Consider the following 19087-nt stretch of genomic DNA (forward strand, 5'->3'; position numbering starts at 1 on the left):
CCGGTGATGGTGAGGAACAGGACCGAGTCCCCACCCAGCAATGACTATTTGCAAGCACCGCACCTCGGGTTTCAATAAATTAAACAAATATAAATGACTTTACTGACTTTGGGAGGTGAAATTATTACTGTATTACCTACCACTAGCTCTTCCCATTTATGCCATATCACAATACATCAGGTACACATGGTAAATGTTTTGCAAAAAAAAAATCAAACCATAACCAGATGCAAAATGAAATAAACATTTATTTGTTTTTCAAACAGGACAAAACTGACATGTCACAAATTCAAACTTTCTGGTCTTAACAGTCTAAATAAAAATGGAAACGTTAAATTTTGAATGATTATTTTTCTCTAATAACTACAGAAATAATTCAAACTTTCATATGCCACTGCTCAAATGCTTTTCTTCTGATGTGGCCTTTAAACTTTACATTGGAATGACCTGGGTCAGGATGGAAAGAGATTGGGTGGGAGGAATGCTGTCCTACGAAAAGGTAAAAATGTATTTGAGTGTGGTATCACACAGGTGCTCTCAAACAGCTGTTGTGACAAATTAAAATGAATAGCAATGTTTCCCTGTCAGCAATGTGTAAAAAAGGAAGGCTTTTTGTATATGTAGTTAAGTTTAGCTGTATTCTTCTGATCTATAAAAGGTTTCTCTCACACCTGCTGGGTTTTGGAACGTTCAACTGAAATAAGATTCCGTTTAACGGTGAAATATTTATACTACTTTGCATTGCGCCATAATTTGAACTATGGATCACTCCTTGTTGTTGCTGGTTAGTTCCAGCCAATCCCTGTTTACTTATTGGTTGACCAAAAAAAGAATATACACCAGTAGTTACTCATTGACTGGCTTAAATAAACTAGGTGCTTGGATATTACGACTAGATGTGCAATGCTATAATTTACAAGCTGCAAACAAGATTGCCATGCAAACAAACAAGAAGGGGCACAGATGTGCGGCATAATGTGTTTTTTTAACCCCAAAAAGTAACACTGTTGCACTTATTTACACTGGTGCAAAGCTGAACGTCACCTATCAATTTTAAATATTGACTGCGCATTAACACATTAAAGGAAAGGCACTGCTCTTGAATGCATTTTATAGAACATTAGCACAGTCCACTCATACGAAGTTGATGGCTTTCAAAATGGAAGGAAGGGGATACGTATTTCTGAAGTGCATTAAACAAAGTTTACAAACCCATCCCAATGTTAACAGGACCATAACTCTCATGCAATGGGATTCCTCCAGAGAAACATAAAACAATCTTGATGAAAAGCAAAGCATGAAAAAGCATTGGATCTCCTTCTGAAATACAGTAACCTCACTAGAACCTTAGCATAGAACTAAACGTTAGAACATCAACTCAAAGTACCAGAGGAAGATCAACCTTGTTCTCATATCCGTACAGTGCATGAATCTGAAATGAAAAATATAAACATGCAAAAAAAAAAGACTTCATAGATACATAAAAGTCAAGAATATACAGTATAAGTCTTAAAATTCACACAGAGGGGGGGTATTCAATTGTCAGCGACTTTTTTTTTTGACCGTGTTAAGTAATTTTAACGCTGGGTTTTTTTTTCCCATTTTCGAGCGGGTTACCTTTATCCGCAATTTAATTCCATTTTTAACACTACGTTGTTTTTTTTCATCGAACGGTCCTCTCGTGCTTCAGTAGAAAGTCTATTGAAAGTATAGGGTGTGCGAGAGGCAGCTGCATTCAAAGCTATTCAATTGTTTAAGGCGGTGGGTAAAACAGGTAAATATGCTGTTTTGTCTCGCACCTCCTTGGGGTGTGTTAAAAATAAAAAAATCTCTGAAAAGTATTTGAAATCATGTAAAAATGTGGGAAAAAAGTTAAACTTATGTTTATCACTAATGCCTAACTTGTGTAAAATGATTTTATTGTGAAAGAATATAAAAAAAATTAAAAATCAAATCCCTAATTATATTTATGTATGTTTTTGGTACAAATATAAATGTAGTAATGTGTTTTGACATGGTAGATTATTGTATCGTAAAGAATAGTTCAATTAAAAAATATGCTAAAGAAAGTACTGTAATGTAGATATTATTAATGTGTAATGCAATCTAATGTATGGAAATGTATGCAAAATCTTTTTTTTGTGTTATACATCACCATGTTAAAACTCCCCTTCACTCCCCTAAAATCTCGCAGACATGATTTTTAACAGGGCCGCGCCCCCCCTTTTTCAATTAAATTGCACGAGTTTTCCCCTGCGCTAACTCAAAACAGTCGCTATTGCCGTCAAAAAACCAGCAGGAGATTGAATACTCCCCAGAAGATTTAATAAATCTACTGCCTCCAGGAGAATCCAGGTGTCTACTTTACACTTGGCTCTCAAATCTCCAAATGATAGAGGACATGCTTGGATATGCAGTTCCAAACAGTTAAAGATCAAAGACCACAACGTTTACTGAACAGACAAATAACTATCCAACACTGTTGTGTATGTGAAACTATTTCACTGTTGGAAATACAGAGTGAATTTAAACTTGAAAGATGTAGATATGGTGTAGAAGGTGGCACATTACTGCCATTCCTTGATGGACATAACAGCTTTAGTTAGTCCACACATTATTCATAAGTTTCACCATACACACCCTGCTATAGCTTTGTGATAGACTTGCCCACGTCCCTAGTGACCAACATGATACTGTTGGGAACATCAGACTTCTTATATATTCTTAAAAAAAAAAATATTTAGCCTGTATATTTCATTTAAAATTACAATATAATTTCCTTTGATCTCAATGCCCTATTTAGACAAAGAAATCACGATGACCGAGCCCAGTCAGACAAAACACACCATAAAACTGAGGTATGTCAATATATTAACTTTTTGAGTTTGCTTCCACTTTAATTAGGTAACCGTTTACAATTCAGTTGGTGTTTAGATCTTGGGGGTGGATGGGATCAAAAAGCATCTGTACTGGAGCCCCAGAAGCTTTCAGTGGTCCTGGATACAACAGCCAATCCCCATGCTAGGGGGATGACATCTTGTTCATCTTCTCCATAAAACCATGTCCTGCTATTATATTCCATCCCATACAGAAGTAATATCATGGTCTAGTTAAATTACTTTGCAACAAAACAAAAAAAAGAAAGTTAATTACTTAAGTCAAGATGACACTAGAGTGTATTTCTAACCAAGCCAAGCGTAATGGGCAAAAGACATGTCAGATTTTAAAAGGAGCCTCCTTTTTATCACATAATGCAACCATAAATAGAGAACTTTCAGGTGTTTGACATAAAAGTTTAAGCTTGTCCACACCATGAGTAAAGGGAATAGAAAGCAAATGCCACCAAATCAAATTAGAAGGACCAAATATCTTCCTGCAGCACTACGCAGAGAGGACCTGCAGTGTGGCATCTCCTCCTTGTAAAGAGGTAGACATTCCAACAAGCTCAGCTCATCACTTCATCATGAACCTCACTCTCCTCTGATTTGGCAATTATTGGATCACAATCTAAGAAAGGTGTCGGACACCATATTTTTATGTGCAGTGGTACTGCAAGCAAGCTTCTATTCTCTATGGTCAGACTTTCTTCTACCCAATAGAAAAATAGGCCAAATAGTGTAACCTAATCGTACAGTCCTATTGCTGTAATATTAGCTATGTAGCCAAATCAGCTAAATGTTTCCATATTCCCCATATTTGACCAGTCTTTGAGACACTGGATTTTACCAGCAGAGGCATTTTTAGCATGCACAGACCTTTGCAAGTTACATAAAAAATATATGGAAGAAACATGAATACTCACAAATATGGAGTCAAGCCTTATCATCTGTAAAAAGAAAAGCACATATTAATTAGTTGATAAGCAAAATTATTGCAATAGGGCACACAATAGTTTATGCCACTGGACTGGCTGTCCTTTTTTCTACTGTTTTTAATAAAAATTAATTCAACTGTAGTCTTTAAATTGCCACTGTAAGCGACTGATCACACACTGCAGCAGACCGAGTAAATAGTACTTTCAAAGTTACAGAAAAAGCAACCCTTACATTTTAGTTCTCCAGGCATCACAGAAACATTTTGATATAGAAAGTGATAGGAAAAGTGATGTGGCCTCCTGTCAAAAGTTAAGAGCTGCAGTTATCTACATACACCTACCAATAAAATATATACGTTTTCATTTCAGATGGTACAAAGATGACTCCTCTCTCTTCCACTTTTATTTAGTATACAGATAAAGAAAAAAAAAAGGGGAAAAAAAAAAAAAAAAAAAAGATCACCTTTAATGGTTTTATCAAACGATTATGACAACTTGTCTGGCTGCAACAATTCCATAAAGATGAACAAAAAGCAGGACTAAAGCTCCCTCTATACATCATTACTGGTATTTCTATTCACATAGTTATGGACACTTACTTATTTGCCATGGCAGCACATAGGGAAGAGATTTAGGAGCACGTAAGTTAGAAGCAAGACTATTTTTCGGATCCATGAGAGTACCAGAACTGTAAGATAAAACATCATAACAAGCTGAATATTATGCAAACCACTCTTTTCTGTTGCAAGATTTATTTATTTTGCATTTGACTACTTCAACCTGAAATAAAGGATCTAGTGGCTAACAGACAGCATTGCTTTACAATGTGACTACCGCATTATTCATAATTTGCATTCAAAATAACTGGAGAAAATCTGAACGCAGCAAAAATAAAACTATATAAAAAGACACATTGAGGGTTTATCACATAAAATATGTAAAAATATAGATCAGGACATAATCTGTTCTACAATGTTATAAATCTTTATAAAACAGATTTTACTTCTGTGAAAACGTATGTACACCCTTACTGCTTCAACATAAAAAAAACAAACAAAAAAAAGGTATTTTGAGCCAGGTGATGTTTATCAAGCACTTGATCATCCGGAAGTGCTGCCATCTCCAAATAAGAGCAATAAGACAGTTTGCTCTTGAGCATTCAGGTTCTTGTTAACACATGCCAAGGAGAACAGACCTCTGCAGTGATCTTAGAGAAGCAATTGTTGCTGCTTAACGGTCTGAAAGGTGGTACAAGACGCTCTGCAGTCCATCATTCTACACCGAGGAACATAATTTACAAATGGAGAACATAAACGCTGTTGCCAATTTTCCAAGGAGTAGGCTTGCCAGAAAATTCACTCAAAGATCAGACTGTATGATGTCAGAGATTGCAAAGAACCCAATAGCTACATACAGGCACCTACAAACCTCTGTCAACACCGTAAATGTTAAAGTTAATGACTCCAATCTCAGAAAAAGACTGGCTGAACAAGTCTGACTTTCACAGAAGGGTAGCCAAAAGAATAAATACCTTCCCTCAAAACAAATCACCAAAACCTCTAGCCAAAAAACATTGTAGCACGACAGCTTAGGTTTATAAAGTTACATCTGAAGGAATCAAGAGACTTCAGGAACAATGTCCTCGGAATTGACTAAAACTAAGGGCGAGATTTACTAAACTGCGGGTTTGAAAAAGTGGGGATGTTGCCTATAGCAACCAATCAGATTCTAGCTTTCATTTATTTAGTACCTTCTACAAAATGATGGCTAGATTCTGATTAGTTGCTATAGGCAACATCCCCACTATTTCAAACCCGCAGCTTAGTAAATCTAGCCCTAAGTGAGTTGTTTTTGTTATTGCCAAATATGGTGTTGAGCATTAAGACCAAACATAGTGCATCCACTACCAACCAGTCGAGCACAATGGTGGAGGGGTGATTTTGTGTTGTCCTGCAGCCATAGTACCTACACTCCTCACACAGGGCACCATAAACCCTTCTTTATACCAGAGCATTCCAGGAGAACATGTGGCCACCTGTCCGACCACCGAAGCTTGACCGAAATTGGACCACGCAACAGAAAAACCCTAAATCACATCAGTAAATTTACAATAAATTAGCTGAAAAAGAAAATGAAATGTTTAGAATGGTGGACTCAAAAGTCCAGACTTCAACCTCGAAAGTAGCTAGGACATGGGGTGCATTTACTTTTTCACACATGGTTTCTTCAGGTCTTATATTTTGTTGAATAATAACTTCCAATGAGTTATTTGACTCATGAGAATATATCACATGTTGACTTGGTGTGAGAAATGTTTTTTAGGCCCATTAATTCCAAAAAAAAAGTTCATATGTGGCAATTATCTAGTCCCCACCATTACACCCCCACCACAAAGCAGGATGGATTAATGTTGTGCAAGTCAAATTCTGACCCTGCTATCTGTATATTGCAGCAGAAATCGAGATCTGTCAGACCAGGCAACATTTTTCCAATATTCAACTTTTCAGTTTTGGTGAGCCTGAGCACACTGTAGCCGCAGTTTCCTGTTGACAGGAGTGGAATACTGCGGCTGTAGTACATTCACTTCCAAGGTTCGACATGCTGTGTGTACAGAGATACTCTTCTGCATACCACAGTTGTAATGCATGGGGGTTATTTGAGTTATTGTTCCCTTCCGGTCAGCATGAACCAGTCTGGCCATTCTCCTCTGACCTCTCTTATTAAGGAGGTGTTTTCACCCACAGATTTATTGCCCATTAGATGGTTTTTTTTTTTTTGTTTTGCTGGATCAGCAGCTTGAGATACACAAACCACCTTGTCAAGCACCAACAACCATTCATCAGTCAAAGTCACAGATAAGATCAGCGACAGTTCCCGCTGTCTACCTAGTCGGTTGCCTTGTATCGGCTTCTCATACCAATCAGGCAGCAGGGGGCGCTGCCTCATTCAGAGCTGGTTACCAAGTTACAGCAACCAGCGTCTCTTCCCTGTGCACTACCAGAGTCTAGCAGTAGTTGCCTAGCTATTCTTGTTTACTTGTGCAGTCCAGGCTGGACCCCTTCTCATTGGTCCTCCTATGTATCTAAAAGCCTCTTCCCGATTATCTCCTGTGCTGGCGATAGTTTTGTGTTAGAGATAGTGTGCTGTTTACTAGTCTGAATTGAGTTGTGACCCGGATGGTACCTTGGATTTCACCTACCCCTGACCATTGCCTGCATCTGAATCTGCTATTAACATCTGCCTGCCCTGACCTTGCATTGAATTCTGCCAGCCCTGACCTCCGCTTGTCTTTTGATCATACCTTTGCCCTCTGTGCATTGACCTTTGGCCTTTATTTTGGATTTATCCATGTACTATTGCCCTAGTCTGCCATCTCCTTCCGTGTTCTGTCCACCCCATTGGCAATGTTTTTTACATACTGCTACTACCACGGGTTAAGACCTGGGGGTAACTAAGTACTTTGGAACATATGGTGTTCCTTGGAAAGGGGGCTAGTATAGGCAAAGACCTCGAAGTTCTAGTGGTTTATAATCACTTCCAATATTGCCTATAACAGTCAGATCACATTTCTTTCCCATTCTGGTGTTTGCTCTGAGCAACAACTGAACCCCTTGACCATGTCTGCATGCATTTATGCTTTGAGCTGCTGCTGCTACATGATTGGCTGAATAGATATTTGCATCAACAAGCAGGTGTAACTTATAAAGTGGCCAGAGTGTATGTAACTAGTAGTTTTTCCCAGGGATTTCGTTCTACTAGATTCCGGAATGAAATGAAAAATCTGCAAGGGAAAGTAATTTCTCCTAAATATAGGGTCAATGAGCATCTGACTGCATTGCTGTGGTATCATTTAACATACTAGAACATATCCTAAGAAGGTGAATGTTTTTTTTCAAATGAAAATTCTAAAAATAATAGTAGAGAGGGAGTCAGCATGTCTTAAGTATACTATTTTTTTTGTACCAAACACAAATAGCCATTGGTACAATACCCTTATGTCGTTTCACCAACCTTAATGATCCCTGATATCACCCCACTCATGCTCTATAGGCTTAGTAGTCCTTCATGACAAAAATTAAAGAGTCAACTAAACTCACATTAACAGCAGATATATTGTCAACAGAAGCTATTTGTGCTCCACATACCTGGGCACAGGGTAGGAAGGTACTCCCCATACAAATGTAGACCTCTCACTCTGCAAATCTGAAAAAGATTATTTCCATCATTGTATTGCACAATGTATTTAACTTCCCGTTTGCTGTAAAGTCTAACAGAAGCAACTGTCACACAACAGGTATTAATTAAGAATATAGACACAAACACAAGCCATTAATGGTTTAGATTAAATTAACTTGCCGATTATAGACAGAAAACATGGTATGCATTGTGGCACTATTTAGCTAAACACATTACATATATTGATCACCAATGACCCTTCAATTCGGTTATCAATGCTCCAAGGGTCTATTTCATCATCACTTACAGCAAAGCCTGTTATCCAGTTACAGGAAACCACTGACACTATTGCTTTGGGAAGTAGGAAATCATGTTTATGGAGGAGTAAATGAAGAGCAATTACAAAACTGAAGACAAATTCTAATCATTGTCATAATGATTTCTTATGGCACCCATCTTTGTCTTGTACTGGACCTCAATACTGTGTTATCCCTATAACTACATATGCAGCATGTTTTTAGATAAATGCAGTGATCGAGTGCCAGTGATGCCACAACACATCGGTCAACTGTTCACCTCTAACCTAACCATCATTGTAACACGATCATATAGGCGGGGTGGGGTCCAGCAATACAGCATGTTCTCTGCCACACTGGACCATATGACGACTGATTTTCCTTCCCACATTGTATCCGTGGTGCTTTCCTTATCACTCTTTTTTGCCAAATGAAAGTTGTCTTTAGGCATTCTGTGTATTATAAATAAGTTTTCTTATAAATAAGTTTTCCCCTATACTGGGTGCCATGCCAAGTCTCAAACCTCTAAAGAAATACTAGGACATAATTATTGCAACAAGATCCATTTAGACCCCAGAACCATCACTGCCAATGCATTTTTATTTCACAGATTTATCTTCATGCAGCTAACCCTAAGTGAGACCGTGTTTTATATATATATATACCTTCGTCCCAGTCCTCATTACACGGTGGAGAGTGCCACTGACTTGGGCTCACATCTCTCTTGTACATGCTCTTTTCATCAACTTAAAAAAAACAAACAAAAGATTAAACAGGTTTATGGTTGTTAGAAAGGGACAAAGCAGTTGATAACACGAAGGCTAGCTGCATACTCACATATATTCATTGTTAATATGGCTTACAACCTAATTTTATAGCAGAATGATGTTTAGCCAAAGAAAGGAAAATTAATCATCTGCTCCAATAATAGGGAAAATGAATAGTTGTGTTAGGGCGGGTGATGTGGATTTACTGTACAGGAATACATGTAAACGGTTACATGTAATGAATGAGCTGTGCCGTGTGTGATCCTGTCACTCCCAGAACTCAAGACATAAAACACTGATCCCTCAGTGATCCCTACCATGCAGAATACAGGAGACGTGCGTTTACCTTAAGCCATTCTTTAAATCTGCATTGCCACCAATTACCAATATGGCCCTCCCCACGCAGCTTATTTGTGCTTTCTGCTTAGCACACTTCAAGGCTCACACTTGCTCCTGAGTCCTTGTAAATCCTCCCCCAAAATCAATTTGCACCTAGTACAGCTGATCACCCTAAAGATACTCATAGTGGGAAGACTATCACCTCATAGTCCAACCTACAAACAACCACATGTTTATTTTACGGTTTTGTTTTATCTTTTTCTCCTAAAATACAGATCTGTTCTACCGATGGATCCTGCAGAATCGCTGCTTTCAGCCCACATGACCACTCACTTTCACTGGGAAAATATATTTTTGTCTTCCCAAGATGATTTTGAGTTTTTAAAAGGGCAAATTCTACTTGCTACTGTTTTTGGAGGCACATTGGGATACATATACAGTATTAAACTTGTTTCACTGCTAGTTATTTATATGCAGTTTGTGCAACCCCTAAATACAACAGGCAATACTACAACATGTAACATTTACAAGGACACTTACGTGTATTTCAGATGACACAGTGACATTTGTAAATGAACCTTGTGTTAAACTGCCTAAATCAAATCTACCACAAGATGGCAGCTATCCGCTGACTGATCTCCACAGACTGCATGCTGGGCCATCAAGAAGGAGGGGGGGTTTGTTCAGATCTAAACCCCACCATCATCTCCAGGTGAGCTTAAAAATACTTAAAAGCCAATGTCTATTCACACAAGCTAACAGCAGGCTTACCCAAGTTGAATAACATAGTTCCACAATTTGAATTTCTTAGAATGCATCAAAGCTTTCAATTTTTTGTACCAGATGGTCATCTGGTGCAAGACACGTTACTCTACAGATTACTGGGCAAATATCAACCTATACTTCCCTCTTAACAAACCTCTTCGCTTGTACACTTTACTGCACAAGCATTATGCATTATAGAAAACCATTACGGTGACCGGAAATACTCTTAGTGGACCCACATGTGACATGACCAGGATGATGGCTACACTATAATTCTCAACGCTGTGCCTGGGAGCGTCAAATGCAGAGAACCATTCTAGGCCCTGGACGGTGCAATGGAAAAGGGGATGTCATCCATAGCCCGACTATGGAGGTGCTATGGAGGGATTACTGGAAAACAGTGGAAATAACATTTCTTAGTCACCCATGGTGACCAATTTCCTCAAAACAGGGCTACAATATCTTTCTTCGTTACACTGCTAGACACACACAACTTCATTAAAGAAATTCCTTTCAACGCATTCATGTCTTCCTTTTAATGGGAGGTTTCCTGGAAACATTATAGCATAGCTCAGCCACTAGCACTGTCACATACTACATGTCATTGGGTTTGAAATGATTATCCTGAATGACCGTGCATCTAATGAAAATTTAGATATACAATAGGGGCTATAGTCGAATATATAACAAATGTACAAGTGTTCATAAATGTAGACTTATCCTTTGCCTAACAGGGCATATTATGAAGAGGATTTAGGAAGAGCATATACATTTAAATAACGTGTCCCTACACTATACAGAAGCTGCAATGATTGTAACTTTTCTCCCTCAGTCTTATTATTAGACACTTCTCACTAAATAGCTGCATGTGATAATTATAGATCAGTGTTTAGGACAAACCATAAGTGAAACATGCTGGTCACACTTTCAGTGAGCTCCATTACCTGGGAATTGCTTTTCCTTTCTAACCTTAATTCCGTTACCAAGTATAAAGGCATGCGGATACCGCAAGTGCAGGGTTGCCACTCACTATACAGTTGGAGCAACGCTCGCTCATCCACTGCCACGTTGCAAACATCCCAGCAAGCAGGGAGAGTACCAAAATTGACACAGATTTACTTTCTTGCACCAGCTGTACGTTACTTCCATTGTAACGTCTGCAGATCCACACAAGCATTGACCCTGCTGCACTGTAACAGGGACTGTGATATTGCTGCCCTCGTGTGGCCAGTTTCGGAAATATAATTTATTAATTGGCCTGATTCAGTGTTCCGAATAACTGTATATAGTGTGATACCGAGACATCATCTTGAACCCATTCCTGCTCACTGCAGACACTTCCTTAATAGTCTCCTTTCATCTATGCCAAGTACTCTGGACACCCACACAATGATTGTCTCCCTATAATCCACACATAGGCCAGGACCCAGTTGCATTTTCAGCTCTTACTTGCCTCACACATACTATGAGGCTCTGTACCTCACATAAAAGCTCTTACTTGTGCAACCATGTCGCATAAAACCAAAAAAAATCTGCACCCCCTGCATACCCGATTTATGTTTAGGAAAAGTGACAAACTGGTCCGCACATCCTCCCCTGCGCACTCAGCTCTGGTCTCAGATTTGGAAACTGATAAACCCGCCACTCCCGGAGTGATATGCTCACATTTCAGTACTCAATAAGCGGATTCAAATCACGATTCAATCAGAAATGCGAGCCATGAAACAAGATCTCAAAACAGAGAACTTCTATAGGTACATGCAGTGACGAGTTGGAACACAAAGTAGTTGATATTTGTAACGATCTGGTGTCAGTCCAGCGCAACCTCACAACCGTGTGTTCTGAACACGAGTTGATGAAACAATACCACCAGGCAAAACAATGTCCGACTCAGAAACATCCCTGAGTCTGTTAAGAAGGACTCCCTCCCAAGCTATCTGGAAAGTCTTTGCCAACAATGCCTACCAGACTCCCCAGTGGAGAACTTCCAACCAGACAGAGCTCGCTGTACACAGAGAGCAAAACCCCCATCGGATCAATCTCTGAGAAGCGTAGTAATAGGCTTACACTACTTAAAAAAAAAAATATCCGTTTCTATCGCCTGTCTACAAGGCTCCAGTAATCCCTTACTTTGGGAACAACCTGCAAATCTACAAAGACATCGCTTTCTCAACCCTGCAAAAGCAAAGAAATATTATCACCACCAAAAGACTGGTAAACCATGAGATAGGCTATCGTCGGGGATTACCATTCCAACTTTCAGTGACCCACGAAGGCACCTCCTACAGAATCAAGACATCGGAAGGCGGCTCAGATGCTCTCAAAGACACTGAGATTTCCCTCGTTCCTCCTACGACAACCTCCAAGAGAGCCTCCTCCCCTAGGAGAGTCCTCCCCAGGTGTGGTCCAAAGTGTAATCTAGTCCAGGGACTCGCCTACAACCTGTTCAACGGGACGGATACGACCGAATTGCTCCAATATTGGTTCTACATCTCCCCTTGTTTTTCTCCTCCACTTTTCTCCTATTCCCCTGCAGATACCACGGAATTTTTTTAGTGACCACATCACCACCAAAGATTGGACATAATTATGCTTTTTTCCAGGTTTTTCATAACTCATAAATGACTGTTTACTGTAGTAGTTTGCTGGCTCCGGGGAGGAAGGAGCTGCCCATCCAAAGCGGAATGGCAAAAATGAACAGTCTGCTCTTACAAACTTCCCCATTGTTCCCCCCACCCCCTCAAATATCCAGCCCTTATCTTTTCTACTGCCTCCTTGGGCCGGTAGGTCACAGGCTCACCCTCTTATCAGCACAGGCTTTGTTCTCAACTGTGACTTGAAATTTCTTCAAATGCTGTTTATTATCATGTAGTGTTAACTGTTATATTCTGGTTCATTCCACTTTAGGGATTTGCTCTTGAATATGTTTCCCATAAATCGTCAGTGTATTTTCCCATGTATATCCAACAAGTACATCATCCCTACAGGGCCAGGGAATCTCTATCTTCCTCTAGATCCCAGCTCTAGCCCCCTGCTCCCTTCACTATTTAGTTTACTATCTGTTGCTATTTCTAGCTATATATAGCCTGCCTATTGACCCGGGCCCCTTTCGGCCACTCACTCGCCAGACAACTCAATCCCCCCTAATTGTACCCGATAGTGTGGGAGGCACATAAGGCCACCATCCGGGGTACTCTCTTAGCTCTAAGTTACGGGGGAAAAGAAAAGGCTGTGTTTACAAATCTGCAACCTTGAGTCCGCCAAAGCTGCTCACCCAAGCGTAAAACCTTTCACAAATCGTTAGAACTTCGTGGTCAACTTAACCAACTTCTCTCAACAAAGGCAGCCTTAACCCTGCTCTGACTTTGTCAATACTATTATGAACGAGGTGATAAGGCAAATTCTATCTTAGCCCAGAAGCTCATAACAGGATAATGTCCATTCAGGACCCAGCAGCACCATTTATGACCCCCTAAAATTTGCAAACCAATTTTATGCCTATTACACTGACATGTATGACCTTCAACAAGATAGCAGCCCCCTCCCTCACAACCTAATGAACAAATTAAAAATTATCTTCAGAAATGCTGCCTACCCCGGGCTTTCCTGAACTCAATTGGCAACCCTTAACGCCATAGCTACCACAGAGGCATTAAAACTCACAGCTCAGTCACTCAAGAACTCATCGGCCCTAGGCCCTGACGGCTTCCCTACAGTGTACTAGAAAATGTTTTTCCATTAAGGCTGTTTATAGACATTCGAGAAATGGAGGTTCAGGTCTTCCCAGTCTCCATAAGTACTATTTGGCCGTACATCTCGCGCAAGCGGAGCTGGCTCACTGACATTCACATACCAGACTTTGGTTAGACATTGAAGGTCATCTGTTCCATATGCATTTTCCCTACTCCCTTTTCTGGATTGACCCCAAACATCGCCCCTTGTCCTCCCAACTCCCGCCAACCCTGCCATTTTCGTTGTCTGTATGGAACGTCTGCACCTGAGCTTTTGATTTGATATCTGACCCCACCGCATGTTCCCTCTTTGAAACAACCCAGAGTTCGCTCCAGGACTAGACTCCAAAATATTTAAATGCTGGACGACCCATAACATTACATTTTTTCTTGACATTGTCTCCACTCAAGTCAGACTACCAGATAACAGTCCCCGAAACACACACACAGACTGGACATTTTCTCTTGACAGCAAGGTGTCATATTACATAGTGTTTTAAGTTTGTTTACCAAATGATTATATTTGGATCCACTTGAAATCATTTATTTATATAGCACCACCAATTCCGCAGTGCTGTACAGTGAACTCGCTCACATCAGTCCCTGCCCCATTGGAGCTTAGTCTAAATAACCTCTCACACACTCTATATACATATCTATAATTTCTTCCCTTTAGACTTTAACGTAACAGACCCCAGATATTCTCTCTTCCCAACACAAGTATCCATCTAACTGGCATTGTTGGTTAGTTACACTTTGCAGCTGAGTGTATCTAATGGTACTTAAATATGCAAAAAATAAAGGCACTTCACTCATCAGGGGGAGGAGCGTGGTACACACACTGCATACATTTCCCACCATCACCAATGCATCATTTTCAGAAGTCAGATGATGTGGCTGCAAAAGGCTGAGCATATGTTTACATTCAATGTGACCACATGGAGATTGCACATTAATATCTGTATATTCTGGTGGCAATACTCTGTTAGAGAGAGTATCTAACAAACAAAGAACATTAGGCAGGAACTTGTATTTGTTAAACCGAAACCTAAGTTGCAGGTTTCGGCCATATCCAGGAGCACATATAGAAAATATACAAAAACGTAGAATTATTCATTAAAAGGCAAACTTCCCTTTCATGGTGTTTCCTCTTCTCTGGGTTACCTTTACAAAATACGCCCTAAAGGGTCACCACCTTTTACATGCACTCTGCAGTAGAGAGTGAATAGACCACTTACCTTCCCATAGCTGCTCCCCCATCTTCAAGAGGCCAGCCATAGCAAGACCTCCGTCTATGGCCGGTCCCCTCTGCTTTCTCATGATTTGAACAGAGAAGAGAAAATCTGTTTGTGCTACTTCGGTCAAACCAAAAGGTGTGAAGTTTGTGGTGCAACGGGGGTCATTGCAGACTGCCCTTCTCCCCATTATAATTTGAAAAAATATATACAATAAATCTACTGGAATTCACAGAAGCAGTCTCAAATATATATTTATGGGGTCACAAAAATGGGAAAATAAATTTTTTTGAGAAAAAATAAGATCTATTACAGATATTATTTAAAAGATAGAATTATCCTTTAACACAGTTGTAAAACAATTTAGCATTGAAAGAACACGCATTCTTTTAAAAATATTCTTTATATACTGGAGCAAACACCATTATTGCATAAACGCTGGTGGATTAATAATCAATGAGTTGAGTATATATTTGTTTTGAATCACTCAATAGCTTACCAATGTCTTGCTCAATGCAGCCCTTGTCATCACATCTGGAAATATGGAAACTCAATTCTCCCCGAGGAACCATATGACGGGCATTGAAAGGGCAGGTGGCAAACTGATTGGCAAGTTCATGATGATTCTTGAATATAAACAAAAAAACACACACATATACACACATAATTCAACTCCTAATATCCAGTAAGAAGTTGGATGATTGTGCAAAAAAATAAAATAAATAAAAGGTAAGTTGTACTAGCAGTAGATGTAGAAGTCTGAACACAGAACAGCGAAGGTGGAATGTATAACCGGAGGCCAAATTTCAAAAACTGAAAAGATCTACTCAATTCAACCCTGCTGCTTGAGATTAGCCAACTGAAACAAAATTAGATTCAACATCCACCAAATAAAGATTTCACAGTATCAACATGATTTATTCCACTTAAGACTTAATACCAATAATTGGTATTGATAAGGCAAGTTATCCATCCACACTGCAAATCTAGACTACAAACACTAGGCAATATTTTAAGGTTATGATTTGCACATGGGAATATCTTAAGCTGGCCTAGAAGTAGTCTGAGATCTCATAGTTGCAGGTGTAGGGAGATGGGACTGAGGGCAGAAAGGTGGGACAGCAGCTGCTGATCAGTTGCAGAATACAGCTCTAAAACAAAATATTAGATTGAAGCAGCAATCTGACAGTTCTGCACTAGAACTTTTTCCAGTTTAATTTACAAATATACATTTTGACAGCACAGCTTTTTAATTATAAACCCCATGGTTATTTCTGCATCTAGATTTTATTTTTCAACATAAGTTGTGGGGCATTTCAATAGGCTAAAAGTCAAGCACAGGTGAATTGAGCTCCAAGGGACGTGACAAGAGTCAGAGGAAAGGGTATGGTAGTGTGGGAGGAGTTGATGGGACTGCCATATAACATACCTGGCCTATAGACAGCATAAGGGTAAATCTGAATCTGTCCCTGTTCTGAAGCCCATGTCCGAGCAGTAATCTAGTGTTTATGGAAAGCAAACACATAGGCCTACACTGGAAGAATAGTCCATAAACAGGACATTCAATACTGAGTTAGGCACAGCCATTGCCCATGATGAAGTATGCAAGGTCTAAAACTTGCTGGGAATGGCCACAATAAAAGCAAGGCTCTGTGAGCATATATATATATATATATATATATATATATATATATATATATATATATATATATATATATATATATATATATATATATATATATATATATATATATATCTATATCCCTTACTGGACAGTGAATGATTTAAAGATCCTAGATGCAATACATGACCTTACTATCCTATACAAGAGTTGCCAATTAACAGAGAAAGCAAAAATGAACTGCACTAAAAATGTTATTCTATATTCTCCTGCTGTGTGTATATTAAATTAGTACACTGACCATAGATGGAGCACTGATAAATGTATTTTCTTAATGTAAGGATGCATAGACTGTATATCGGATTATCTGCGCAATGTACTGTATCACATCATACAAATATTATGGGAGTTACATTTGTTCCCATTTTAAAATAAAATGCATACTCACCTTCCTGCACTTTATTAGGTGATAAGGAAAGCGACAAGCTCTTATTTGGTGGTTGGAATCATACGGACACTGCAAGAGTCTGTCTGGATCTTGTGGGTCTACAGAAAGAAAACAACAGGGCTTGTAAACAGTCAATGTATGATCCTATGTTATTATCATAGATTTGTAAGGTGCCACAGTGCTCTGCAGCGCTGTACAGTAGGGAAAACAGTACATACATAAACAGGAACATACAAGGTAGACAAAATAAATGCAGACATGAAATCAAAAGGGTGTGGACTCTACTCATTAAAGAGCTTATATTATAAGTGGAGGGCACAGAAAAATCGTATTTTATATTCTCCTGCTCTGCGTGTATATTAATAGTAACAATAGTAACATTTCTTTCTGGTACACAGTATTAGCTATGCACCATAATCTACAGTACGTACACTGAAATCCCAGATGAGGACTTTATGAAAGTCCTCATGACTAGTTCATAGGCATAGACAGGGTCTCACACAGAATAGCAACAAAAAATGCAAACACTCACATAACTATGGTCATTCAGATTGCAGACATACAGGTTACCGCAAGGGAAACAGCAACAGGGCACTGGGCTAATAAAGTCACCAGTTACACTGCCATGACATTATCTAGACTCTGAAATGCTAATGGAGATATGCAACACCATTCTCCAATGATAGATTCTTTGAGCCAATGTGTTTGTGGTGAAGAGAAAAAAATACAATAAATCCATCTCTTCAGAATCTCCGGTAAGTGTTCAATCAGGCTGAGATCTGGTGGACTGCCAAAGCATGTTTTACATTGTTTCCATACTCAAACCTTCCAGAGACCAATGTGAATATGGACATGGTTATCCTGGAACTTTTGACTCTCCTAAGGATAGTATAGCAATGCCACACTATGACAGTGAACACTCAGAATGACTTTACATTTGCTGGCATTTACCGTGCCTTTTAAGGGTTTGATTGTCCACAATTGTGAAGATACTGGGTTTTCTGGCCCAATTCTACCCACTTCACGCTGGCTGGCCACACACAGGTCCCTTCCTATGCCAGGAAAGCCTATCCAATACCTTCTAAGGTTCTTATTAGTCACTCAGGCAAATGCAGTTAGAAAGTAAAGCAATACATTTATTGCAATAAAAACAATCACTAGATTATTACGTACAAACAGTAAATAAATGCCAGACAGGTTACAACATCATCTGTCCCTTAACCCACTAGCTTAAGGAGTTAGTCACCTGGCTGTCCGGACTTGACGACCCATGGATCTGATGATGTATTTCACTGGTAGAGAACGGCAACTCTACAACCAGCTACCCTGTAGCTTCCAGTCCCAGAATGAATATCTACTAACCCCCTGGACTGGATCTTTATATCTAGGGCCTTATTTCCACAGTGTTTTCCCCTCCCTGGGCAAACCCCTGTGTCTATCCTTCTTAACCATTGGTGGGTGCTGTATCAGGGGGTTGGAGGGGGAGTGGAGATGAGCTGTCCTTCCACAGAAGGTCCCCTGCTGAGCTCTAGACAAAATGTCTGAACTAGACATGTTGAGAACAATGGATACTAATTGGTCCACCCCCGCCCTGTATTCTGCAATCTGAACCTTACCCATAACCCACCTGGCTTCACTTTAAGAATAATGACTAACAGCTTCCATGCAATATCAACAAGATACAGTATACATATTTACAATGCGCTACAATGTCCCCTTACCCCCATGTAATTAGACACTGCAGTGGTATTCTGTTGAGTAGGGAAACAAAAGAAGGGCTATAAAAAGTACATGCTATAATCCACATTTTTGTGAGAAATGAGGGACAGGCTGGTTAGAGTGATATTAATGCCTCGTCTTACCACAACAACCCATGCCACAATAGTCTCCAGGGA

The 19087-nt window shown here is 39.5% G+C and overlaps 1 protein-coding gene across 1 annotated transcript in view; it reads right to left on the reverse strand.

The window, feature by feature from the left end:
• Positions 1-230: 230 nt before the first annotated feature.
• LOC142141111 (gametocyte-specific factor 1-like) overlaps positions 231-19087 on the reverse strand; it is a 31849-nt gene continuing 12992 nt past the window's right edge. Inside the window, exons 4-10 of the mRNA XM_075199241.1 lie at positions 17193-17290; positions 15623-15749; positions 8952-9032; positions 7960-8017; positions 4414-4502; positions 3803-3826; positions 231-1432 (exon numbers count right to left, since the gene is read on the reverse strand). Of these exons, the coding sequence (XP_075055342.1) occupies positions 3813-3826; positions 4414-4502; positions 7960-8017; positions 8952-9032; positions 15623-15749; positions 17193-17290 (467 nt within the window). The 3' untranslated portion in view covers positions 231-1432; positions 3803-3812. The remainder of the gene's footprint in view (positions 1433-3802; positions 3827-4413; positions 4503-7959; positions 8018-8951; positions 9033-15622; positions 15750-17192; positions 17291-19087) is intronic.

This window comes from Mixophyes fleayi, chromosome 2 (genome assembly GCF_038048845.1).
Source record: "Mixophyes fleayi isolate aMixFle1 chromosome 2, aMixFle1.hap1, whole genome shotgun sequence".
NCBI classification, from domain to species: Eukaryota; Metazoa; Chordata; class Amphibia; order Anura; family Limnodynastidae; genus Mixophyes; species Mixophyes fleayi.